The sequence below is a fragment of the Salmo salar genome, chromosome ssa11 (genome assembly GCF_905237065.1).
Source record: "Salmo salar chromosome ssa11, Ssal_v3.1, whole genome shotgun sequence".
NCBI lineage: Eukaryota > Metazoa > Chordata > Actinopteri > Salmoniformes > Salmonidae > Salmo > Salmo salar.
Window position 1 is genome coordinate 107,748,866 of NC_059452.1, and position 26,441 is coordinate 107,775,306.

A 26,441-nucleotide genomic window follows, 5' to 3' on the forward strand; every position below is an offset into this window, starting at 1 on the left:
GAGTGGAGGGGAGGCAGGTAGCCTAGTGGTTAGAGTGGAGGGGAGGCAGGTAGCCTAGTGGTTAGAGTGGGGGCGGCAGGTAGCCTAGTGGTTAGAGTGGAGGGGCGGCAGGTAGCCTAGTGGTTAGAGTGGAGGGGCGGCAGATAGCCTAGTGGTTAGAGTGGAGGGGCGGGGCGGCAGGTAGCCTAGTGGTTAGAGTGGAGGGGCGGGCGGCAGGTAGCCTAGTGGTTAGAGTGGAGGGGCGGCAGGTAGCCTAGTGGTTAGAGTGGAGGGGCGGGGCGGCAGGTAGCCTAGTGGTTAGAGTGGAGGGGCGGGCGGCAGGTAGCCTAGTGGTTAGAGTGGAGGGGCGGCGGGTAGCCTAGTGGTTAGAGTGGAGGGGCGGCGGGTAGCCTAGTGGTTAGAGTGGAGGGGCGGCGGGTAGCCTAGTGGTTAGAGTGGAGGGGCGGCGGGTAGCCTAGTGGTTAGAGTGGAGGGGCGGCGGGTAGCCTAGTGGTTAGAGTGGAGGGGCGGCGGGTAGCCTAGTGGTTAGAGTGGAGGGGCGGCGGGTAGCCTAGTGGTTAGAGTGGAGGGGCGGCGGGTAGCCTAGTGGTTAGAGTGGAGGGGCGGCGGGTAGCCTAGTGGTTAGAGTGGCGGGGCGGCAGGTAGCCTAGTGGTTAGAGTGGAGGGGCGGCAGGTAGCCTAGTGGTTAGAGTGGAGGGGCGGGGCGGCAGGTAGCCTAGTGGTTAGAGTGGAGGGGCGGGGCGGCGGGTAGCCTAGTGGTTAGCTTGGAGGGGCGGCGGGTAGCCTAGTGGTTAGAGTGTTGGACCAGTAACCAAAAGGTTGCTAGATCGAATCCCCGAGCTGACAAGGTAAAAATCTGTCATTCTGCCCCTGAACAAGGCAGTTAAACCCACTGTTCCCCAGTAGGCCGTCATTGTAAATAAGAATTTGTTCTTAACTGACTTGCCTAGTTAAATAAAGATTTAAAAAAAACATTAAAAAAAAATATATATATGGCTGCTCTAACAGCCTCCACTCTTCTGGGAAGGCTTTCCACTAGATGTTGGAACATTGCTGCTATAACAGCCTCCACTCTTCTGGGAAGGCTTTCCACTAGATGTTGGAACATTGCTGCTATAACAGCCTCCACTCTTCTGGGAAGGCTTTCCACTAGATGTTGGAACATTGCTGAGGGGACTTGCTTCCATTCAGCCACAAGAGCATTAGTTAGGTCGGGCACTGATGTTGGGCGATTAGGCCTGGCTCGCATTCGGCGTCCCAATTCATCCCAAAGGTGTTCGATGGGGTTGAGGTCAGGGCTCTGTGCAGGCCAGTCAAGTTCTTCCACACCGATCTCAACAAACCATTTCTGCATGGACCTCTCTTTGTGCCCAGGGGCATTGTCATGCTGAAACAGGAAAGGGCCTTCCCCATACTGTTGCCACAAAGTTGGAAGCACAGAATCATCTAGAATGTTATTGTATGCTGTAGCGTTAAGATTTCCCGTCACTGGAACTAAGGGGCCTGAACCATGAAAAACAGCCCCAGACCAGTATTCCTCCTCCACCAAACTTTACAGTTGGCACTATGCATTCGGGCAGGTAGAGTTTTCCTGGCATCCGCCAAACCCAGATTCGTCCGTCGGACTGCCAGATGGTGAAGCGTGATTCATCACTCCAGACAACGCGTTTCCACTGCTCCAGAGTTCAATGGCGGTGAGCTTTACTCCCCTCCAGCCAACGCTTGGCATTGCTCATGGTGATCTTAGGTTTGTGTGCAGCTGCTCGGCCATGGAAACCCATTTTATGAAGCTCCCGACGAACAGTTCTTGTGCTGACGTTGCTTCCAGAGGCAGTTTGGAACTCAGTAGTGAGTGTTGCAACCGAGGGTCGACGATTTTTACGCGATTCAGCACTCGGCCGTCCCGTTCTGTGAGCTTGTGTGGCCTACCACTTTGTGGCTGAGCCGTTTTTGCTCCTAGACATTTCCACTTCACAATAACAGCACTTACAGTTGACCAGGGCAGCTCTAGCAGAAATTTGACTAACTGACTTGTTGGAAAGGTGTCATCCTATGACGGTGCCACGTTGAAAGTCACTGAGTTCTTCAGTACGGGGCCATTCTACTACCAGTGTTTGTCTATGGAGATTGCATGGCTGTGTGCTCGATTTCTATACACCTGTCCACAACGGGTGTGGCTGAAAGACGAATCCACTAATTTGAAGGGGTGTCCACATACTTTTGTAAATATAGTGTATTAGAAATTATTATTACAGTTTATTATTCAGTAGTTTGTTCTGACATCTTTCTATCTATCCCTCCTCTCTCTGTCTCTCTCTGTCTCTCTCTGTCTCTCTCTCTGTCTCTCTCTCTGTCTCTCTGTCTCTGTCTGTCTCTCTCTGTCTCTGTCTCTCTGTCTCTGTCTGTCTCTCTCTGTCTCTCTCTGTCTCTCTCTGTCTCTGTCTCTCTCTGTCTCTCTCTCTGTCTCTGTCTCTCTCTCTGTCTCTCTCTCTGTCTCTCTCTCCCTGTCTCTCTGTCTCTCAGGTTGTTACTAGCAGAGAAGATGGGTCACCTGTGTAGAGACGACTCTGTGGAAGGACTACGGTTCTACCCGAACCTTTTCAACAGTCAGGCTTGATGTAAACGTGTCCCAAATAGCACCCTAGTCCCAATTATAGTGCACTGCTTTTGACTCGGGGTCCATAGGATTTTTAGTGCACTATATTGGTTCTACCAAAACTCTTCTCCACTCATGTCTGATCTGAGGACAGCTCAGTGTTGTGGGTTGAAATGTGTTCGATCAACGACTGGCAAACCAAAACCCAACTTCTCAGTTGTACCGGGTATACGACAAAGCAGGATCAATGAGTTAGCCAGCTAACTTGTCAAAATATTCTGAAATTATATTCTCTACATGCTTTTTTTTTTTTTTTTTTTTAGAAAGATACATTTTAAAATCTGCATGGTCTAGTAATAGGATTCAGATCATCTCTGAGTTTAGCTTTTCTTAATGAATCAGAAAGTCAATAGATATTTCTTGTTGTTTATCAAAGTTAGTTTGTTGATCTTCCCATTGTAGTAGAGCCCTCTGTATCCATGGCATCCTGTGTTGTGTTGATACAGTAGGAAAGAGAAGGGTAACCCAGACCTCACCTTGCTATCACAAAGGCTGTTTCCCCATCTGACTGTTCCCTGGACTCTCTAGAGACGTTTGGGCCTTTTTTTTTTTTAGAGAGAGCTCGAGGAAAGTCAAATATATCAGAATATATCTGGTCTCTGAGTCCCAGACAATAATAATCTAGTTGGTTAAGGTTTTTTTTGTATTGGATAATAAGGTTAACGTTGTCTGTCTCAGTGCTTTCAGTTTGATATCATGTCTGTATCATCGTCGTCGTCATCAACATTGTACTGTATTGTATTGTTACCTTGATCCAACACCTATGGAACTAGGTTGTAAAATACCAAACTTCTCCTCTTAAAGTAAAGTGTGTTTTACAGGGCGGCTGTTGAAACCTTTTACAGGTGGAAAGTCTCAGAACGTCTGAAACCTCCCTTTTTGAAGAGAATGTTAAATAACTCTCGCGTTGTACCCATCACCTCATACCATGTGTTCCTTTACGTTATAAAGACTCTATGTCACATAATGGTTAACGTGTTCCTTAATTCAAAGTGAATTAGTTATTCAACTGTAACTGTACTTATATCAGCTTGTCTGCCTGCCTGGCTGGCTGGCTGGCTGGCTGGCTGGCTGGCTAGCTAGCCTGTCTGTCTAGCTAGCCTGTCTGTCTGTCTATGTCTAGTCTGTCTAGCTAGCTAGCCTGTCTGTCTAGCCTGCCTGTCTGTCTGTCTGGCTAGCTAGCCTGCCTGTCTGTCTTTCTGTCTGGCTAGTCTGTCTGGCTAGCTAGTCTGTCTATCTGGCTAGCTAGGCTGTCTAGCTAGTCAGTCTAGCTAGTCTGTCTATCTGTCTAGCTAGCTAGTCTGTCTATCTGTCTAGCTAGCTAGTCTGTCTATCTGTCTAGCTAGCTAGGCTGTCTATCTGTCTAGCTAGCTAGTCTGTCTATCTGTCTAGCTAGCTAGTCTGTCTATCTGTCTAGCTAGCTAGTCTGTCTATCTGTCTAGCTAGCTAGTCTGTCTATCTGTCTAGCTAGGCTGTCTATCTGTCTAGCTAGCTAGGCTGTCTATCTGGCTAGCTAGTCTGTCTATCTGTCTAGCTAGCTAGGCTGTCTATCTGGCTAGCTAGCTAGGCTGTCTATCTGTCTAGCTAGCTAGTCTGTCTATCTGTCTGTCTCTGATCCTTTGAGTCTGTTGAGCCAGGCTACTTTACGGTGTTAATAGGACCAGGTCTTATTCATTATGACCTAAAAATTCACAACTGATCCTAGATCAGCAGTCTGAGATAGGCCCATTACCCTGTAGACCAGCTTCCTGTGATCAGCAGTCTGATACAGGCCCATTACCCTGTAGACCAGCTTCCTGTGATCAGCAGTCAGATACAGGCCCATTACCCTGTAGACCAGCTTCCTGTGATCAGCAGTCTGATACAGGCTCATTACCCTGTAGACCAGCTTCCTGTGATCAGCAGTCTGATACAGGCTCATTACCCTGTAGACCAGCTTCCTGTGATCAGCAGTCTGATACAGGCCCATTACCCTGTAGACCAGCTTCCTGTGATCAGCAGTCTGATACAGGCCCATTACCCTGTAGACCAGCTTCCTGTGATCAGCAGTCAGATACAGGCCCATTACCCTGTAGACCAGCTTCCTGTGATCAGCAGTCAGATACAGGCCCAATACCCTGTAGACCAGCTTCCTGTGATCAGCAAGCTAGAGACTATTAGGCCTTGTCCCAAATTCAATCCTATTCCCAATATAGTGTGCTACTTTTGACCATGAGGGAAGGCTGGGGAGCAGAGCAGCATATAAACACACATATATATATATATATATATATATGAACACACACGTAGTCTGGGAGCGTGGGAGCACATGGCGTACCCCAGGTTATATTAGCCTGCTGTGTCCTCCATGTGGGGCATCAATTTAAGTGAATGGATTAAACTGAACTGGGAGGAAACCTGAAGACTTTGAGTAGAATCAATTCAATTTTAATTTGTCACGTGTGCCGAATACAACAGGTGTAGTAGACCTTACAGTGAAATGCTGAATACAACAGGTGTAGTAGACCTTACAGTGAAATGCTGAATACAACAGGTGTAGTAGACCTTACAGTGAAATGCTGAATACAACAGGTGTAGTAGACCTTACAGTGAAACGCTGAATACAACAGGTGTAGTAGACCTTACAGTGAAATGCTGAATACAACAGGTGTAGTAGACCTCACAGTGAAACGCTGAATACAACAGGTGTAGTAGACCTGACAGTGAAATGCTGAATACAACAGGTGTAGTAGACCTCACAGTGAAATGCTGAATACAACAGGTGTAGGTAGACCTCACAGTGAAATGCTGAATACAACAGGTGTAGTAGACCTTACAGTGAAATGCTGAATACAACAGGTGTAGTAGACCTTACAGTGAAATGCTGAATACAACAGGTGTAGTAGACCTTACAGTGAAATGCTGAATACAACAGGTGTAGTAGACCTCACAGTGAAATGCTGAATACAACAGGTGTAGTAGACCTTACAGTGAAACGCTGAATACAACAGGTGTAGTAGACCTTACAGTGAAATGCTGAATACAACAGGTGTAGTAGACCTCACAGTGAAACGCTGAATACAACAGGTGTAGTAGACCTCACAGTGAAATGCTGAATACAACAGGTGTAGGTAGACCTCACAGTGAAATGCTGAATACAACAGGTGTAGTAGACCTTACAGTGAAATGCTGAATACAACAGGTGTAGTAGACCTTACAGTGAAATGCTGAATACAACAGGTGTAGACCTCACAGTGAAATGCTGAATACAACAGGTGTAGTAGACCTCACAGTGAAATGCTGAATACAACAGGTGTAGTAGACCTCACAGTGAAATGCTGAATACAACAGGTGTAGTAGACCTTACAGTGAAATGCTGAATACAACAGGTGTAGTAGACCTTACAGTGAAATGCTGAATACAACAGGTGTAGTAGACCTTACAGTGAAATGCTGAATACAACAGGTGTAGTAGACCTCACAGTGAAATGCTGAATACAACAGGTGTAGTAGACCTCACAGTGAAATGCTGAATACAACAGGTGTAGTAGACCTCACAGTGAAATGCTGAATACAACAGGTGTAGTAGACCTCACAGTGAAATGCTGAATACAACAGGTGTAGTAGACCTCACAGTGAAATGCTGAATACAACAGGTGTAGTAGACCTTACAGTGAAATGCTGAATACAACAGGTGTAGTAGACCTCACAGTGAAATGCTGAATACAACAGGTGTAGTAGACCTCACAGTGAAATGCTGAATACAACAGGTGTAGTAGACCTCACAGTGAAATGCTGAATACAACAGGTGTAGTAGACCTCACAGTGAAATGCTGAATACAACAGGTGTAGTAGACCTTACAGTGAAATGCTGAATAGGTAGGGGTACCAGGTAGTAGAGGTAATATGTACATGTAGGTAGGGGTACCAGGTAGTTGTAGGTAATATAATGTAGGTAGGGGTACCAGGTAGTAGAGGTAATATAATGTAGGTAGGGGTACCAGGGGTACCAGGTAGTTGAGGTAATATGTACATGTAGGTAGGGGTACCAGGTAGTAGAGGTAATATAATGTAGGTAGGGGTACCAGGTAGTTGTAGGTAATATAATGTAGGTAGGGGTACCAGGTAGAGGTAATATAATGTAGGTAGGGGTACCAGGTAGTAGAGGTAATATAATGTAGGTAAGGGTACCAGGTAGTAGAGGTAATATAATGTAGGTAGGGGTACCAGGTAGTTGAGGTAATATAATGTAGGTAGGGGTACCAGGTAGTTGAGGTAATATAATGTAGGTAGGGGTACCAGGTAGTTGTAGGTAATATAATGTAGGTAGGGGTACCAGGTAGTAGAGGTAATATAATGTAGGTAGGGGTACCAGGTAGTTGGGTAGGTAATATAATGTAGGTAGGGGTACCAGGTAGTAGAGGTAATATAATGTAGGTAGGGGTAAAGTGTGTAGACCCCTGTAGAGACGGGAGCTAATGTATGACACACACAAAGGCAGACACGCATACACACACACACACACACACACACACACACACACACACACACACACACACACACACACACACACACAGTACAATGCAGTGGAAGGAAGCTAGGTCACCAACAGTACAATGCAGTGGAAGGAAGCTATGACTCACAGTCAGGGTTGGAGAATAACTGATTATATGTAATATATTATGTAATCAGTTATGTCATAATGTATGCACTGAACAAAAACATAAACACAACATGTAAAGTGTTGGTCCCATGTTTCATGAGCTGAAATAAAAGATCCCAAAAATTTTACATAAGCACAAAAAATATCTTGCACAAATTTGTTTACATCCCTGTTAGTGAGCATTTCTCCTTTGCCAAGATTATCCATCCACCTGACAGGTGTGGCATATCAAGAAGCTGATTAAACAGCATGATCATTACACAGGTGCACCTTGGGCTGGGGACAATAAAAGCCACTCTAAAATGAGCAGTTTTGTCACACAACACAATGCCACAGATGTGTCAGGTTTTGAGGGAGCGTGCAATTCGTATACTGACTGCAGGAATGCCCACCAGAGCTATTGCCAAATAATTGAATGGTCATTTCTCTACCATAAACCGCCTCCAATGGTGTTTTAGAGCTTTTGCCAGTACATCCAACCAGCCTCACAACAGTACCAGTCAAAAGCATTCCAGGTGACTACCTCAAAGATGGTTGAGAGAATGCAAAGCTGTCATCAAGGCTATTTGAAGTTCGTTTTTTTGGTTACTACATGATTCCATATGTGTTATTTCATAGTTTTGATGTCTTCACTATTATTCTACAATGTCGAAAATTGTAAAAAGAAAAGAAAAACCCTGGAATGAGTAGGTGTGTCCAAACTTTTGACCGGTAGTGTGTGTGTCCCAACAAAGGAGAACTCATTGATCTGGTACTCCTTGTACATAGAGTTGGAGTCGGAAGTTTACATACACTTAGATTGGAGTCATTAAAACTAGTTTTTCAATAACTTCACAAAGGTCTTGTAAACAAACTATAGTTTTGGCAAGTCGGTTAGGACATCTACTTTGTGAATGACACAAGTAATTTTTCCAACAATTGTTTACAGACAGATTATTTCACCTATAATTCATTGTATCACAATTCCAGTGGGTCAGAGGTTTACATACACTAAGTTGACTGTGCTTTTAAACAGCTTGGAAGATTCCAGAAAATGATGTCATGGCTTTAGAAGCTTCTGATAGGCTAATTGACATAATTTGAGTCAATTGGAGGTGTACCTGTGGATGTATTTCAAGGCCTACCTTCGAACTCAGTGCCTCTTTGCTTGACATCATGGGAAAATCAAAAGAAATTAGCCAAGACCTCAGAAAAGAAATGGTAGACCTCCACAAGTCTGGTTCATCCTTGGGAGCAATTTCCAAATGCCTGAAGGTACCACGTTCATCTATAGAAACAGTAGTACGCAAGTATAAACACCATGGGACCACGCAGCCGTCATACCGCTCAGGAAGGAGACGCGTTCTGTCTCCTAGAGATGAACGTACTTTGGTGCAAAAAGTGCAAATCAATCCCAGAACAACAGCAAAGGACCTTGTGAAGATGCTGAGGAAACAGGTACAAAAGTATCTATATCCACAGTAAAACTAGTCCTATATCGACATAACCTGAAAGACCGCTCAGCACGGAAGAAGCCACTGCTCCAAAACAGCCATAAAAAAGCCAGACTACGGTTTGCAACTGGACATGGGGACAAAGATCGTACTTTTTGGAGAAATGTCCTCTGGTCTGATGAAACAAAAATAGAACTGTTTGGCCATAATGACCATCGTTATGTTTGGAGGAAAAAGGGGGAGGCTTGCAAGCCGAAGAACACCATCCCAACCGTGAAGCACGGGGGTGGCAGCATAATGTTGTGGGGTTGCTTTGCTGCAGGAGGGACTTCACAAAATAGATGGCATCATGAGGCAGGAAAATTATGTGGATATATTGAAGCAACATCTCAAGACATCAGTCAGGAAGTTAAAGCTTGGTCGCAAATGGGTCTTCCAAATGGACAATGACCCCAAGCATACTTCCAAAGTTGTGGCAAAATGGCTTAAAGACAACAAAGTCAAGGTATTGGAGTGGCCATCACAAAGCCCTGACCTCAATCCCATAGAAAATGTGTGGGCAGAACTGAAAAAGTGTGTGCGAGCAAGGAGGCCTACAAACCTGACTCAGTTACACCAGCTCTGTCATGAGGAAAGGCCAAAATTCACCCAACTTATTGTGGGATGCTTGTGGAAAGCTACCCGAAACCTCTACTTTGTGCATGACACAAGTCATTTTTCCAACAATTGTTTACAGACAGATTATTTCACTTATAATTCACTGTATCACAATTCCAGTGGGTCAGAGATTTACATACACTAAGTTGACTGTGCCTTTAAACAGCTTGGAAAATTCCCGAAAATGATGTCATGGCTTTAGAAGCTTCTGATAGGCTAATTTACATAATTTGAGTCAATTGGAGGTGTACCTGTGGATGTATTTCAAGGCCTACCTTCAAACTCAGTGCCTCTTTACTTGACATCATGGGAAAATCTAAAGAAATCAGCCAAGATCTCAGAAAAATATTGTAGACCTCTAACCGACTTGCTAAAACTAAAGTTTGTTAACAAGAAATTTGTGAAGTGATTGGAAAAACGAGTTTTAATGACTCCAACCTAAGTGTATGTAAACTTCCGGCTTCAACTGTAGCTCTACATTGATCTGGTACTTCCTGTCTATAGTTCCTCATTGATCTGGTACTGGTACTCCCTGTCTATAGCTCCACATTGATCTGGTACTTCCTGTATATAGCTCCTCATTGATCTGGTACTTCCTGTCTATAGCTCCACATTGATCTGGTACTCCCTGTATATAGCTCCACATTGATCTGGTACTGGTACTCCCTGTATATAGTTCCACATTGATCTGGTACTCCCTGTATATAACTCCATATTGATCTGGTACTTCCTGTATATAGCTCCACATTGATCTGGTACTTCCTGTATATAGCTCCTCATTGATCTGGTACTTCCTGTATATAGCTCCTCATTGATCTGGTACTGGTACTTCCTGTATATAGCTCCTCATTGATCTGGTACTTTCTGTATATAGCTCCTCATTGATCTGGTACTTCCTGTATATAGCTCCTCATTGATCTGGTACTTCCTGTATATAGCTCCTCATTGATCTGGTACTTCCTGTATATAGCTCCTCATTGATCTGGTACTTCCTGTATATAGCTCCTCATTGATCTGGTACTTCCTGTATATAGCTCCTCATTGATCTGGTACTTCCTGTATATAGCTCCTCATTGATCTGGTACTTCCTGTATATAGCTCCTCATTGATCTGGTACTTCCTGTATATAGCTCCTCATTGATCTGGTACTTCCTGTATATAGCTCCTCATTGATCTGGTACTTCCTGAATATAGCTCCACATTGATCTGGTACTTCCTGTATATAGCTCCTCATTGATCTGGTACTGGTACTTCCTGTATATAGCTCCTCATTGATCTGGTACTTCCTGTATATAGCTCCATTTCTTTTGCCTCTTGTTTATTTTGTTACTCTGTATCGTTGGGAAAAGTTTGAAAGCCAGCATGTCACTGTAAAGTCTACATCAGTTGTATTTGCTGCGTGTGATTAATAAAATGTTTTATATTTGTAACTATTCCCCAGGTCATTGATGTAGAGAATGTGTTCTCAGTCAATGTACTTGGTAAAATACATCACACACACACACACACAAAGCTGTGATCCTCCTAGTCCAGTCCTCTGTGACCTTGTTGTGACAGCCTGTCATATAATCATATCATAACAGACTGTAAGGACCATTATTTAATAATAATAATGTCATTAAGGTACAGGAGGCAGTGTAGTTGCCCTGTTACCTCACTCGATGGTTCAAGACCCATTTCAGCTGTTCCCGCCCCATCAATCGTCACATTTAGGCCTATAGAGCAACGGCAGGTTCCAGAATGATATATTTAGCTGTTTCAAAGCTTGCTTACTGCAATTTAACATGACTCAGGCAATGCCCAACCCATCGCCCTACACCTCTCCTGTCTACTTCTACTGGTGCCTGTCTGTGGTTTTGAACTCTCTGACTGTCTCATAGGTTCTTAGATGACACTGGGATTTATCGTTAATGTACAGGGCTTTACATCTCTGTTAGTCAGTGTTGTATCACCCTGTTGATATCGCTGGTACAGGTTGTAGCCTGGTGCTCGTCAGTGATTCAACCACCTAAACGTTTCTCTGCAGTGTTCAGGTAGTCCTCAGGTAGTCCCAGGCTTCTGCATTACTCTGCTGTGTTCAACACGTCCTAAATGGGGGGAAAAAAATATTATTCTGTGTGCTGAGTATTTTCTTTGGAACCCAATAAGCTACAGCCTACCTTATATTTCCTGCTTTTATTACCCTCGTTAAATATGAAAGAAAAAAAATCCTTTGTCATTTAAGTCATGTATTCTGTCTTTTTATTCATCTTTTAAACCTTTTACTTCTGTTCTTGGCGCAAACTTTGAGATGTGTTTGAGATCAATACATTAATTGAAACACAACTGATTGACAGCACGGAGGGCCACGTACAACCTCATCGGTTGTTATCGCCGCGGATAACGGGCAGTAACAGAGGACGAGCGGCACGGGAATGCGCGGTCACCCTGGCTCCGCTCTGTCCGCTCACCGCACGGACGCGCGCAAAGGGATTTCCGTGGCTCCCCGGTCTCTGCTCTGCTTCTTCTCTCTCTCTCTCTGAAGTTGATCTGTAATCGAGCTGCTGTTCGGCGGGTGACGGTCATTTATCATCTGTGGAGGTTGACGATCAGAAACGGACGGAATGACGTTTCCACGGATGAGTCGAGACGATTGATGGAGGTTTCGTTGGGAATAATCAATGCCTTTTCTGACTCTACAGGAAATGTAAGTACGCGAAATGTGGTCATAGTCAATTGAGAATGACAGGTAGTCTAAAACGTGTACGCCGACCCCGTTTTGGAATAAGTCTGACTGGTCATTATTTCCTGAGGGACAGAAAGACTAACATCTCTAAATTGGCCTATTCATTTTAAGCAAACATTGAGAAAACATTAGGCTATATGTTATGTAGGCTAATGTCCTTATGAGCTTAAAGGGATAGTTCAGGATTTTGGCAATGACCCACTGGGCACACGCTGGTTGAGTCAAACGTTGTTTCCACGTCAATTCCAAAGACATTCAACAGAAGTTGAAATAAGCAGTGGAGAGGCCCTTTTAATCTACTTCCTCCAGAGCCAGATGAAGTCCTGCATACTATTTGTTTATATTTAGGCTGTCTGCTTCCAGTATGAAGAGAAGAAGACAGTTTTGCGAGCCGATGCTAACTAGTGTTAGCACAATGACTGGAAGTTTATAGGAACTACTAGCATGCAAGCCAGGGCTGTGGGCTGTCACCAGTTATTGGAGACGTTACAATATATATATATATTTTTTTATACCACACAAATGATCAAAATGACAAACTACTCTGACATTTTAAATACTTAGATCAATAAAAGCGACGACCAATGTCTTAAAGGCAACGAATATCATAGGCACTAGCGGTTCTGGGGGGCAGTGCCCCTGTGACAACAATTTTGGACCCCCTTGTGGCCCCCCTAAATGTGGAGTATGAAATCATTTTTACATAACAGATTTTTGCTATCGTTCTTTTTTTTTTTACATCCGTTATTAGACAGCGGCAACGATGATGATTATGAACATGGTCTTTTACCTGCTAATGCAGTGAAGAAAACGATATGACAACAATAACGTCTAATGTAACTGGCCCCTCTAACAGTACAACTGGCCCCAGCTTGGCCCCCCACCAGTTGAAATGGTCTAGAACCGCCACTGATCATAGGCCAATGAAAAGAGTGGACCCAGATCTCAGGCCTACAATATGAGGAGGAGATTATAGTCCAACTTTCCAGTGGCACTCATCTATTCAAACAGATTCTAACCGCAATTGTATTTTTAAAATATTGCGAAATACCTACCTGCTGTTCACTGACTGCGACAACTCAACAATCAGCCCTTCCTGTAGCGCTGTGTGGTCTTCCTGTAGGGCTGTGTGTTCTTCCTGTAGGGCTGTGTGTTCTTCCTGTAGGGCTGTGTGTTCTTCCTGTAGAGCTGTGTGTTCTTCCTGTAGAGCTGTGTGTTCTTCCTGTAGGGCTGTGTGTTCTTCCTGTAGAGCTGTGTGTTCTTCCTGTAGGGCTGTGTGTTCTTCCTGTAGGGCTGTGTGTTCTTCCTGTAGAGCTGTGTGTTCTTCCTGTAGGGCTGTGTGTTCTTCCTGTAGGGCTGTGTGTTCTTCCTGTAGAGCTGTGTGTTCTTCCTGTAGAGCTGTGTGTTCTTCCTGTAGGGCTGTGTGTTCTTCCTGTAGAGCTGTGTGTTCTTCCTGTAGGGCTGTGTGTTCTTCCTGTAGGGCTGTGTGTTCTTCCTGTAGAGCTGTGTGTTCTTCCTGTAGGGCTGTGTGTTCTTCCTGTAGGGCTGTGTGTTCTTCCTGTAGAGCTGTGTGTTCCTCCTGCAGCCCTTCCTGTAGAGCTGTGTGTTCTTCCTGTAGCGCTGTGTGTTCTTCCTGTAGAGCTGTGTGTTCTTCCTGCAGGGCTGTGTGTTCTTCCTGTAGAGCTGTGTGTTCTTCCTGTAGGGCTGTGTGTTCTTCCTGTAGGGCTGTGTGTTCTTCCTGTAGAGCTGTGTTCTTCCTGTAGGGCTGTGTGTTCTTCCTGTAGGGCTGTGTGTTCTTCCTGTAGGGCTGTGTGTTCTTCCTGTAGAGCTGTGTGTTCTTCCTGCAGGGCTGTGTGTTCTTCCTGTAGAGCTGTGTGTTCTTCCTGTAGGGCTGTGTGTTCTTCCTGTAGAGCTGTGTTCTTCCTGTAGGGCTGTGTGTTCTTCCTGTAGGGCTGTGTGTTCTTCCTGTAGGGCTGTGTGTTCTTCCTGTAGAGCTGTGTGTTCTTCCTGTAGGGCTGTGTGTTCTTCCTGTAGAGCTGTGTGTTCTTCCTGTAGAGCTGTGTGTTCTTCCTGTAGGGCTGTGTGTTCTTCCTGTAGCGCTGTGTGTTCTTCCTGCAGGGCTGTGTGTTCTTCCTGTAGAGCTGTGTGTTCTTCCTGTAGAGCTGTGTGTTCTTCCTGTAGAGCTGTGTGTTCTTCCTGTAGAGCTGTGTGTTCTTCCTGTAGAGCTGTGTGTTCTTCCTGCAGCGCTGTGTGTTCTTCCTGTAGGGCTGTGTGTTCTTCCTGTAGAGCTGTGTGTTCTTCCTGCAGCCCTTCCTGTAGAGCTGTGTGTTCTTCCTGCAGCGCTGTGTGTTCTTCCTGTAGGGCTGTGTGTTCTTCCTGCAGAGCTGTGTGTTCTTCCTGCAGAGCTGTGTGTTCTTCCTGTAGAGCTGTGTGTTCTTCCTGTAGGGCTGTGTGTTCTTCCTGTAGGGCTGTGTGTTCTTCCTGTAGAGCTGTGTGTTCTTCCTGTAGAGCTGTGTGTTCTTCCTGTAGGGCTGTGTGTTCTTCCTGTAGAGCTGTGTGTTCTTCCTGTAGGGCTGTGTGTTCTTCCTGTAGAGCTGTGTGTTCTTCCTGTAGGGCTGTGTGTTCTTCCTGTAGAGCTGTGTGTTCTTCCTGTAGGGCTGTGTGTTCTTCCTGTAGAGCTGTGTGTTCTTCCTGTAGGGCTGTGCTCTCTCTCCCCAAGGCCAGATAGTCACCACTTATTATTCTGAATTCAATGGATGGTGGTCAGTAACCCGATATGAGATTACTGTTACAATAATATTTTAAAAGACTATCTATGGTAACACATACTGTATTCTATTACTATGGTAACACATACTGTATTCTATTACTATGGTAACACATACTGTATTCTATTACTATGTTAACACATACTGTATTCTATTACTATGTTAACACATACTGTATTCTATTACTATGTAACACATACTGTATTCTATTACTATGGTAACACATACTGTATTCTATTACTATGGTAACACATACTGTATTCTATTACTATGGTAACACATACTGTATTATATTACTATGGTAACACAGTGTATTCCGATGGCAGTGGCTAAAGGAACATTTAATATTGTTTTAAATCCTAAAACACCAAGTTAGACCTACCTTATTATAAATTAGGCCATCGTCACTGTCAAATCGTGAATGATATAATTCTTCACGTTTTACAGCTGAAACGTCCATGCTGCATGCCAACCGTTTGATCCGCTCTGGATAAGAGCGTCTGCTAAATGACGTAAATGTAAAATGTAAATGATTCCCCCACCATCAGTTTCATGGGAATATGCACATGTTGATCTTGTTGAATGATAAGGGTGGCTAACCGGGCCGAACGAAACACATTATAGAACGGATGGCGTTAAACACGGTCTCCGCATGAGAAACCAAATTCAACAGTTCAACACAATCATCCTAAATTGTTCTAAGAAATGTCATGGTGTTTTTGGGGGTCTAACAGTAACCTGACAAATAAACGTAGATTTGATTGTGCTGTTTATATTCAGTTTGTTTGGTAGAATAATCGTCATTACGGGATCTTGCGAGCCAGCACAATTCTGAGAGGTGGCGCAGAGTCGCTCCGCTGTGCACCGGCAGCTCTACACCCCTGATTAAATAAATCAAATTAAAATAAATACTTTTTAAAACACTTTTTTCTTTTATATATATATATATATATATATATATATATATAGCCTAATTTGAATTGTATTTATTTTAATATATATCCTAATGTGTCTGTTTATAATTGATATGAACAGTGAGATGAGCTGGCTGTGGGTTTGGCCTGTCTTGTAGTTCACATGGACAGTGATATGTGTGTGTGGCAGGGAGAAACTTGGAGTCAGTGGGTTTTGTTGGACGGACACAGCAGCAGAGTTGGCCTGTGAGCAGAGTTGGCCTGTGAGCAGAGTTGGCCTGTGAGCAGAGTTGGCCTGTGAGCAGAGTTGGCCTGTGAGCAGAGTTGGCCTGTGAGCAGAGTTGGCCTGTGTGTGTGTGTGTGTGTGTGTAGCAGAGGAGGCTGGTGGGAGGAGGTTTAAGAGGACGGGTTCGTTGCAATGAATGGAACGGTATCAAACACATGGAAACCACATGTTTGACTCTGTTACGTTTATTCCATTCCAGCCATTACAATGAACCCGTCCTCCTGTAGCTCCCCTCCACCAGCCTCCTGTGTTGTATAAAGTTGGCTGAGCTCTCTCTGTTTCATACCAGACGACAGCCTTTTCTCCTCATCTACAAGACAATAAGGCCAAGACAATGTGAGTGTTCCTCAGTAACAATCCCAGGCTCTTGTAGGTGAATATTCTATGTAATATAATAGCAAAGTAAACACAAATGTGTTTTCTGCTGCTGTCGCTATTGGAATGAATATCATGTGATCTCTGTTACTAGTAATAACTTAGGCTACCTGAGAATAATTAACCTGTCAACTCTGATCTCTGATTCACCTCACAGACTTGTAGAATAGTATTTGAGCAGGAGATAAGAGATAGAGATTGCGGCGGTGGGTTGCTATAGGTCCCCAGGCTTCAACACCTGTTGGACAGGTTTTATAACTGCTGAATTTGATTTGGCCTACTGTTTGTACATTCAGCTTGAACAGGATCGTGACTTTCCACTTTCCAACCAGTACTGGTGAGTACAACCAGCAGCAGTACTGGTGAGTACAACCAGCAGCAGTACTGGTGAGTACAACCAGCAGCAGTACAACCAGCAGCAGTACTGGTGAGTACAACCAGCAGTAGTACTGGTGAGTACAACCAGCAGAACCATTTCTTAAAGAGCCATGTCACTGTGCAGATATGTGTACTAAAACACAGGGTCTTCTTCTGTCACTGTCTAACTGGTCAATGTGCATCTTACTAGCTGTCACTCAAATGGCGAGGGACTGGAACACCTGTTGCTAGGGGGCCGGCCCACGGAAACCGGCCCACGGGACCCCAGCTTGCCGTACTCAAAATGACACCACAGAAAACAGTCACTTTTAAACCAGGGAGTTTGTGGTTAATTGAGGTAAAACAGTAATTCTGCTCATAAGTTATTTATGTATGAACTACACATTGACACATTCAGCCCAAAGTGGGACGTTAAAAAAAAAATATATAATACTCATGTAGTCGCCAAGGTTCCAGAGAATGTCTTTAATCAATTCCGTTTTGGGTTACTGTGAGACTGAGATACAGACGGTCAGACAGACACTGTGCTCCTGCACTTCCTGTTCACCCATGACTGCATGGCCACGCACGCCTCCCAACTCAATCATCAAGTTTGCTGATGACACAACAGTGGTAGGCCTGATTAGCGATGAGACTGGCTATAGGGAGGAGGTGAGAGCCCCGAGGGGAGTGGTGCCAGGAAATGAACCTCCCTCAATGTCAACAAAAGGAATTAGCTGATCGTGGACAACAGGAGACTATAGCCACCGCCTGTTCACACCGCTATCATCCAGAAGACGGACACGGTACAGGTGCATCAAAGCTGGGACAGAGAGACTGATAAACAGCTTCTATCTCCAGGCCATCAGACTGTTAAACAGCCATCGCTAGCCAGCCTCCACCCAGTACCCTGCCCTGAACCTCAGTTACTGTTACTAGCCAGCCTCCACCCAGTACCCTGAACCTTAGTTACTGTCACTAGCCAGCCTCCACCCAGTACCCTGAACCTTAGTTACTGTTACTAGCCAGCCTCCACCCAGTACCCTGCCCTGAACCTTAGTTACTGTTACTAGCCAGCCTCCACCCAGTACCCTGCCCTGAACCTTAGTCACTGTTACTAGCCAGCCTCCACCCAGTACCCTGCCCTGAACCTTAGTTACTGTTACTAGCCAGCCTCCACCCAGTACCCTGCCCTGAACCTTAGTTACTGTTACTAGCCGGCCTCCACCCAGTACCCTGCCCTGAACCTTAGACACTGTTACTAGCCAGCCTCCACCCAGTACCCTGCCCTGAACCTTAGTTACTGTTACTAGCCAGCCTCCACCCAGTACCCTGAACCTTATTACTGTTCTAGCCAGCCTCCCCCACCCTGAACCTTAGTTACTGTTACTAGCCAGCCTCCACCCAGTACCCTGCCCTGAACCTTAGTTACTGTTACTAGCCAGCCTCCACCCAGTACCCTGCCCTGAACCTAGTTACTGTTACTAGCCAGCCTCCACCCAGTACCCTGCCCTGAACCTTAGTTACTGTTACTAGCCAGCTACCACCCAGTTACTCAACTCGGCACCTTAGAGACTGCTGCCCTATGTACATAGACATGGAATCACTGGCCACTTTTTACTAATGTTTACATACTACTACTACAACTTATATGTACAGTTGAAGTCGGAAGTTTACATAAACTAGTTTTAATGACTCCAACCTAAGTGTTTCAACCATTCCACACATTTCTTGATAACAAACTATAGTTTTGGCAAGTTGGTTAGGACATCTACTTTGTGCATGACACAAGTAATTTTTCCAACAATTGTTTACGGGCAGATTATTTCACTTAATCACAATTCCAGTGGGTCAGAAGTTTACATACACTAAGTTGACTGTGCCTTTAAACAGCTTGGAAAATTCCAGAAAATGATGTCATGGCTTTAGAAGCTTCTGATAGGCTAATTGACATCATTTGAGTCAATTGGCGGTGTACCTGTGGATGCATTCAAGGCCTAGCTTCACACTCAGTGCATCTTTGCTTGACATCATGGGAAAATCCAAAGAAATCAGCCAAGACCTCAGAAAAATTGTAGACCTCCACAAGTCTGGTTCATCCTTGGGAGAAATTTACAAAAGCCTAAAGGTACCACGTTCATCTGTACAAACAATAGTACGCAAGTATAAACACCATGGGACCACGCAGCCGTCATACCGCTCAGGAAGGAGACGCGTTCTGTCTCCTAGAGATGAACGTACTTTGGTGCAAATCAATCCCAGAACAACAGCAAAGGACCTTGTGAAGATGCTGAGGAAACAGGTACAAAAGTATCTATCTATATCCACAGTAAAACGAGTCCTATATCGACATAACCTGAAAGGCTGCTCAGCAAGGAAGAAGTCATTGCTCCAAAACTGCCATAAAAAAGCCAGACTACGGTTTACAACTGCACATGGGGACAAAGATCGTACTTTTTGGAGAAATGTCCTCTGGTCTGAGGAAACAAAAATAGAACTGTTTGGCCATAATAACCATCGTTATGTTTGGAGGAAAAAGGGGCTTGCAAGCCGAAGAACACCATCCCATCCGTGAAGCACGGGGGTGGCAGCATCATGTTGTGGGGGTGCTTTGCTGCAGGAGGGACTGGTGCACTTCACAAAATTGATGGCATCATGAGGAAGCGGAAATTGTGGATATATTGAAGCAACTTCTCAAGACATCAGTCAGGAAGTTGGTCTCAAATGGGTCTTCCAAATGAACAATGATCCCAAGCATACTTCCAAAGTTGTGGCAAAATGGCTTAAGGACAACAAAGTCAAGGTATTGGAGTGGCCATCACAAAGCCCTGACCTCAATCCCATAGAAAATCTGTGGGCAGAACTGAAAAAGCGTGTGCGAACAAGGAGGCCTACAAACCTGACTCAGTTACACCAGCTCTGTCAGGAGGAATGGGCCAAAATTCACCCAACTTATTGTGGGAAGCTTGTGGAAAGCTACCCAAAACGTTTGACCCAAGTTAAACAATTAAAAGGCAATGCTACCAAATACTAATTGAGTGTATGTAAACTTCTGACCCACTGGGAATGTGACGAAATAAATAAAAGCTGAAATAAATAATTCTCTCTACTATTATTGTCACAATCCATCGTGCTGTTGAAAGGAGGACCAAGGCGCAGCGGGAATATGGATGCTCATATTTTAATTTCAAAGAAAGGAGTAAAGCATCCACTGAAAAAACAATAAACAAAACAATGAACAGTACTCACGATACGACAGTGTAGCAGGCTAAACCAAAAAAAGCAGTGCTCACAACAATTCCCCACAAACACACCCAACTAATATAGCACTTCCAATCAAAGGCAACACCACACAGCTGCCTTCAATTGGAAGTCCACCCCAATTACCTCTACATAGAAACACCCAACCTAGACAGAACAAAGAAAACCCAACTTCTTCTGCCACGCCCTGACCAACACTTATACACCTACTCCACCTGCTGGTCAGGACGTGACAATTATTCCGACATTTAACATTCTTAAAATAAAGTGGTGATCCTAACTGACCTAAGACAGGTCATTTTTACTAGGATTAAATGTCAGGAATTGTGAAAAACTGAGTTTAAATGTGTATGTAAACTTCCAACTTCAACTGTATATACTGTATTCTAGTCCTGGTTCATCCTATATAACTACTGCTGTCCACTTCATATGTATATACTGTATTCTAGTCCTGGTTCATCCTATATAACTACTGCTGTCCACATCTTTTCTATTCATATATATATATATATATATATAAAAAATCCGGATTTATATAATTGCTCATTCTAATATTTCAGAGTTTCTTCCATTTTACTTTTTGGATCATGTGCGTATCAGTGAAGGCTCCTAATAATGGCCGGAACGGAACAAACGGAATGGCATCAAACACCTGGAAACGTGTTTGATCTATTTGATTCCATTCCACTGATTCCACTCCATTCCTTACCACGAGCCCATCCTCCCCAGTTAAGGTACCACCATCCCACTGTGGTGCGTATTGCTCGGTATTATTACTGCACTGTTGGAGTAATAATTATTACCTGACGGAGAAGGGCGACATCTTAAGAGTTTCAACCTGCTACTGACTTTTTAATCGTGTTTTATCAAAGTTCATACTAGTATCACAAAGCCTTGACATTGACAAGATGGCCGCCGGACAGGGTTGGAATAACTATTTAAAACGCCAAGCACTTCTGGACATCAGACCGACAGTTACTGAACCTCCTTTTTCGACTTTGAATACGACTTTCAACTCCGACTGTTCCACTGTTCATGCCGGACCCTATTCCTTTGTTCCATGGGCTACCAAAACACAGCATGCGTAGACGCGTGAGACGAGGTGGAGTCCTGGTGAAAACAAAGTCCTGGCGAAGAGAAAACCGAACGGAGCTCCCCTCTGTTCTATTGGCTGAAATGCCCAGTCACTGGAGAATAAGATGGATGAGTTTTTTTGTTTGTTTCGAGAGTCTCCTATCAGAGTGACTTGAAAATACTGCCATATTACGTCTTCCTGAAACGTGGCTGGATGATGACGCTATGCACGTAGTACTCGGTGGATTCTCCATGCAGCGGCAGGATTGTACAGCAGCTTCGGGGAAGTGGAAAGGAGAGGGAGTGTGGTAAATTACAGATCCTTTTATCTACCGAGAGTTTGTAATTCTCACGGCTGTCTACATTCCACCAGAAGCCAACACCACTCTGGCACTCAAATCAACTGTATGGGGCCATGAAACAAACAGGAAACCGCTCACCCAGAGACTCCGTTTCTGCTGGGCGGAGACTTAAAACCGTAACTACCTCACTTCTACCAACATGTCTCCTGCTCCACTAGGTGTGATACAATTCTACACCACTTTTATTCTACCCACGGAAACGCGTACAATGCCCTCCCTTTGGTACATCTGACCATGACTCCATTCTCCTGTTTACAAACAAAAGCTCAAACAGGAAGTACCAGTGATGTGCCCAATACGGAAGTGGTTTGATGAAGCAGACGCGAGGGCGACACCGATTCAACCCTGAGAAATTTCAGAACTCAAAAACTGTCAACACCTACTACCAGCTAGCTAGGTTGCAATGGAGCCCGCTTGGCCTGGAATATCTAATGAACGTTTCCAGTGCTGTAGAAGCTGTGTTTTATTACGAGACAATATTGACAATCCAGAGTTCCAATGCGGTAATTGTTTGCTAGCGGATTGGCAAATGTACTGCAAATTGAGAAATCATGTGACTAAACTGAATAAAAAGAAGAAACTACACTATGAAACAAAGATAAATGACATAAAGAATAACAGTAAAAAGGCTTTGGAGCACCTTAAATGAAATTTAGGGCAAAAAGGCAAACTCAGCTCCATCATTCACTGAGATGGCTCATTCATCACAAAATCCACTGATATTACCAACTACTTTAAATTATTTTTTAATTGGTAAGATTAGCAAACTTAGGCATGACATGCCAGCAACAAACGCTGAACACTACACATCCAAGTATAACTGACCAAATTATGAAAGTCAAGCATTGTAATTTTGAATTCCTTATGAACAATGACAAGCCACCAGGGTCTGACAATCTGGATGGAATTTGTTTTAGGATAATAGCAGACGATATTGCCACTCCTTTTTGCCACATCTTCAATTTAAGCCTACTAGAAAGTGTGTTGCCCTCAGGCCTGGAGGGAAGCTAAAGTCATTCCACTACCTAAGAATAGTAAAGCCCCCTTCACTGGCTCAAATAGCCCACCAATCAGCCTGTTACCAACCCTTAGTAAACCTCTGGGGGAAAAATGGTGTTTGACCAGATACAATGCTGTTTTACAGTAAACAAATTGACGACAGACTTTCAGTACGCTTATAGAGAAGGACATTCAACAAGCACAGCACTTACACAAATGACATGATGATTGGTTGAGAGAAATTGATGATAAAATTATTCTGGGGGCTGTTTTTGTTAGACTTCAGTGCAGCTTTTGACATTATCAATCATATTCTGCTGCTGGAAAAACGGTTGTGTTATGGCTTTACACCCCCTGCTATAATGGCTTTACACCCCCTGCTATAATGGCTTTACACCCCCTGCTATAATGGCTTTACACCCCCTGCTACATTGTGGATAAAGAGTTACCTGTCTAACAGAACACAGAGGGTGTTCTTTAATGGAAGCAAACACAAAGACAGACAGTGTATTCCCTCTATCACCAGACAGAGAGTTATTTTTCCACACTGTATGGAAAAACTATATCAGGGAGGGGAGAGAGGAAAAGGAGGGAGGGGAGAGAGGGAGGGAGGGAGGGAGGGGAGAGAGAGGGGGGGGAGGAGAGAGGGAGGGGAGAGAGAGGGGAGAGAGGGAGAAAGGAAAAGGAGGGAGGGGGGAGAGGAGGAAAGGGAGCAGCTCCATTGTGCTTACAGGCAGTTATGTTACGTTTATTTCAGTTAGGAGAGAGTGTGACTGAGCTGAGGGTCACGCTGTGAGTGTGACTGAGCTGAGGGTCACGCCGTGAGTGTGACTGAGCTGAGGGTCACGCTGTGAGTGTGACTGAGCTGAGGGTCACGCCGTGAGTGTGACTGAGCTGAGGGTCACGCTGTGAGTGTGACTGAGCTGAGGGTCACGCTGTGAGTGTGACTGAGCTGAGGGTCACGCTGTGACACTTTACACAGTAATGTTGTACACTTTACTTTACACGATAATGCTGTACCCTTTACATTACACGGTAATGCTGTACCCTTGACACTTTACACAGTAACGACATAATAACCTATGTCCATTACTGACTTTATGCACTGAGCCCACTGAGATAAAGCTGAGGCATTAGCACTAGGAGCTAACAGCTAACATGAGGTTTCATTTTTCAGACCTAGACACTGAAATGAACCCAAAGCAATTTCCTCTGTCTGTATTCTGTCTCTACATGTTGTCAATCACTAGCAGCACCATATCACCAGGTAACATTCTGAGTGTGTTGTCTATCACTAGCAGCACCATATCACCAGGTAACATTCTGAGGATGTTGTCTATCAGCACCATATCACCAGGTAACATTCTGAGTGTGTTGTCTATCACTAGCAGCACCATATCACCAGGTAACATTCTGAGGATGTTGTCTATCAGCACCATATCACCAGGTAACATTCTGAGTATGTTGTCTAGCAGCACCATATCACCAGGTAACATTCTGAGTGTGTTGTCTAACAGCACCATATCACCAGGTAACATTCTGAGTATGTTGTCTAGCAGCACCATATCACCAGGTAACATTCTGAGTGTGTTGTCTATCACTAGCAGCACCACATCACCAGGTAACATTCTGAGTGTGTTGTCTATCACAGCAGCACCACATCACCAGGTAACATTCTGAGGATGTTGTCCACTATCAGCACCATATCACCAGGTAACATTCTGGGTATGTTGTCTAGCACTCAGCACCATATCACCAGGTAACATTCTGTGTATGTTGTCTAGCAGCACCATATCACCAGGTAACATTCTGAGTATGTTGTCTAGCAGCACCATATCACCAGGTAACATTCTGAGTATGTTGTCTATCACTATCAGCACCATATCACCAGGTAACATTCTGAGTATGTTGTCTAGCAGCACCATATCACCAGGTAACATTCTGAGGATGTTGTCTATCACTAGCAGCACCATATCACCAGGTAACATTCTGGGTGTGTTGTCTAGCAGCACCATATCACCAGGTAACATTCTGTGTATGTTGTCTAGCAGCACCATATCACCAGGTAACATTCTGAGGATGTTGTCTATCACTAGCAGCACCATATTTGTTTGTATTGGTGCGTCCTGATTGGTCTGTGTGTGTGTTTCCTCAGAGCATTTAGGATGTTGGAGGAGGAGTGTCATGTGGTGTGACAGTGTGGGGGTTCCGGGGCTCACGCATCGGAATGCCACAGGGTTCCACGCCGACTCCGCTGCTCGTCCTCCTATTGGCCACGCTGGGATACGGTGAGTGGGAGGGGCTTGAGGGTTTTAGTGCTGGCCTGGAACAAAACTTTGTCACAGGGTTCCACACAGCTGCTCCTCTTCCTATTGGCCACGCTGGAATGGAGCGTCATATCAATCAATCAAATGTATTTATATAGCCCTTCTTACATCAGCTGATATCTCAAAGTGCTGTACAGAAACCCAGCCTAAAACCCCCAAACAGCAAGCAATGCAGGTGTAGAAGCACGGTGGCTAGGAAAAAACTCCCTAGAAAGGCGGGAATATAGGAAGAAACCTAGAGAGGAACCAGGCTCTGAGGGGTGACCAGTCCTCTACTGGCTGTACTGGGTAGACCAGAGGAACCAGGCTCTGAGGGGTGACCAGTCCTCTACTGGCTGTACTGGGTAGACCAGAGGAACCAGGCTCTGAGGGGTGACCAGTCCTCTACTGGCTGTACTGGGTAGAGAGGAACCAGGCTCTGAGGGGTGGACCAGTCCTCTACTGGCTGTACTGGGTGGAGAGGAACCAGGCTCTGAGGGGTGGGCCAGTCCTCTACTGGCTGTGCTGGGTAGACCAGAGGAACCAGGGTCTGAGGGGTGGGCCAGTCCTCTACTGGCTGTGTCGGGTGGAGAGGAACCAGGCTCTGAGGGGTGGACCAGTCCTCTACTGGCTGTGCTGGGTAGACCAGAGGAACCAGGCTCTGAGGGGTGGGCCAGTCCTCTACTGGTTGTGTCGGGTGGAGAGGAACCAGGCTCTGAGCGGTGGGCCAGTCCTCTACTGGCTGTACTGGGTAGAGAGGAACCAGGCTCTGAGGGGTGGACCAGTCCTCTACTGGCTGTACTGGGTGGAGAGGATCCAGGCTCTGAGGGGTGGGCCAGTCCTCTACTGGCTGTACTGGGTAGACCAGAGGAACCAGGCTCTGAGGGGTGGGCCAGTCCTCTACTGGCTGTGCCGGGTGGAGATTATAACAGAACATGATGCTCGGTAGCAGGCTGTGATGCTCGGTAGCAGGCTGTGATGCTCGGTAGCAGGCTGTGATGCTCGGTAGCAGGCTTTAATGCTCGGTAGCAGGCTGTGATGCTCGGTAGCAGGCTGTGATGCTCGGTAGCAGGCTGTGATGCTCGGTAGCAGGCTGTGATGCTCGGTAGCAGGCTTTAATGCTCGGTAGCAGGCTGTAATGCTCGGTAGCAGGCTGTGATGCTCGGTAGCAGGCTGTGATGCTCGGTAGCAGGCTGTGATGCTCGGTAGCAGGCTGTGATGCTCGGTAGCAGGCTGTGATGCTCGGTAGCAGGCTGTGATGCTCGGTAGCAGGCTATGATGCTCGGTAGCAGGATGCAAAACAATGAAAATAAATTATGCCGGGTACTGTTTCCTCTTTCCCAAATGTGATCGTTATCAATGTTGTCTTTTTAATGTCAGTGACTTGTAAGTAGATATGTACTTTCTTTGTTTCGCATATTTACCTTTTGACACATGCACTGTGCACACACACACACACACACACACACACACACTGCATTCAGAAAGTATTAGTCCACATGTTGTTACAGCCTGAATTCATAATGGGTTAAATTGATGTTTCTTCTCACTCATCTACACACAATACCCCATAATGACATCACAATACCCCATAATGACATCACAATACCCCATAATGACATCACAA

The 26,441-nt window shown here is 45.0% G+C and overlaps 2 protein-coding genes across 3 annotated transcripts in view; both read left to right on the forward strand.

The window, feature by feature from the left end:
* vps36 (vacuolar protein sorting 36 homolog) overlaps nt 1-3,623 on the forward strand; it is a 35,262-nt gene extending 31,639 nt beyond the window's left edge. For both annotated transcript variants that reach the window (XM_045688850.1, NM_001173780.1), the window contains 1 exon segment: nt 2,524-3,623. In XM_045688850.1, coding sequence (XP_045544806.1) covers nt 2,524-2,617 — 94 coding nt within the window. In that variant the 3' untranslated portion in view covers nt 2,618-3,623.
* An 8,225-nt stretch (nt 3,624-11,848) lies between these two features.
* The window catches only part of thsd1 (thrombospondin, type I, domain containing 1), a 39,794-nt gene continuing 25,201 nt past the window's right edge, over nt 11,849-26,441 (forward strand). The window contains exons 1-2 of the mRNA XM_045690262.1: nt 11,849-12,073; nt 24,664-24,796. Coding sequence (XP_045546218.1) covers nt 24,736-24,796 — 61 coding nt within the window. The 5' untranslated portion in view covers nt 11,849-12,073; nt 24,664-24,735. The remainder of the gene's footprint in view (nt 12,074-24,663; nt 24,797-26,441) is intronic.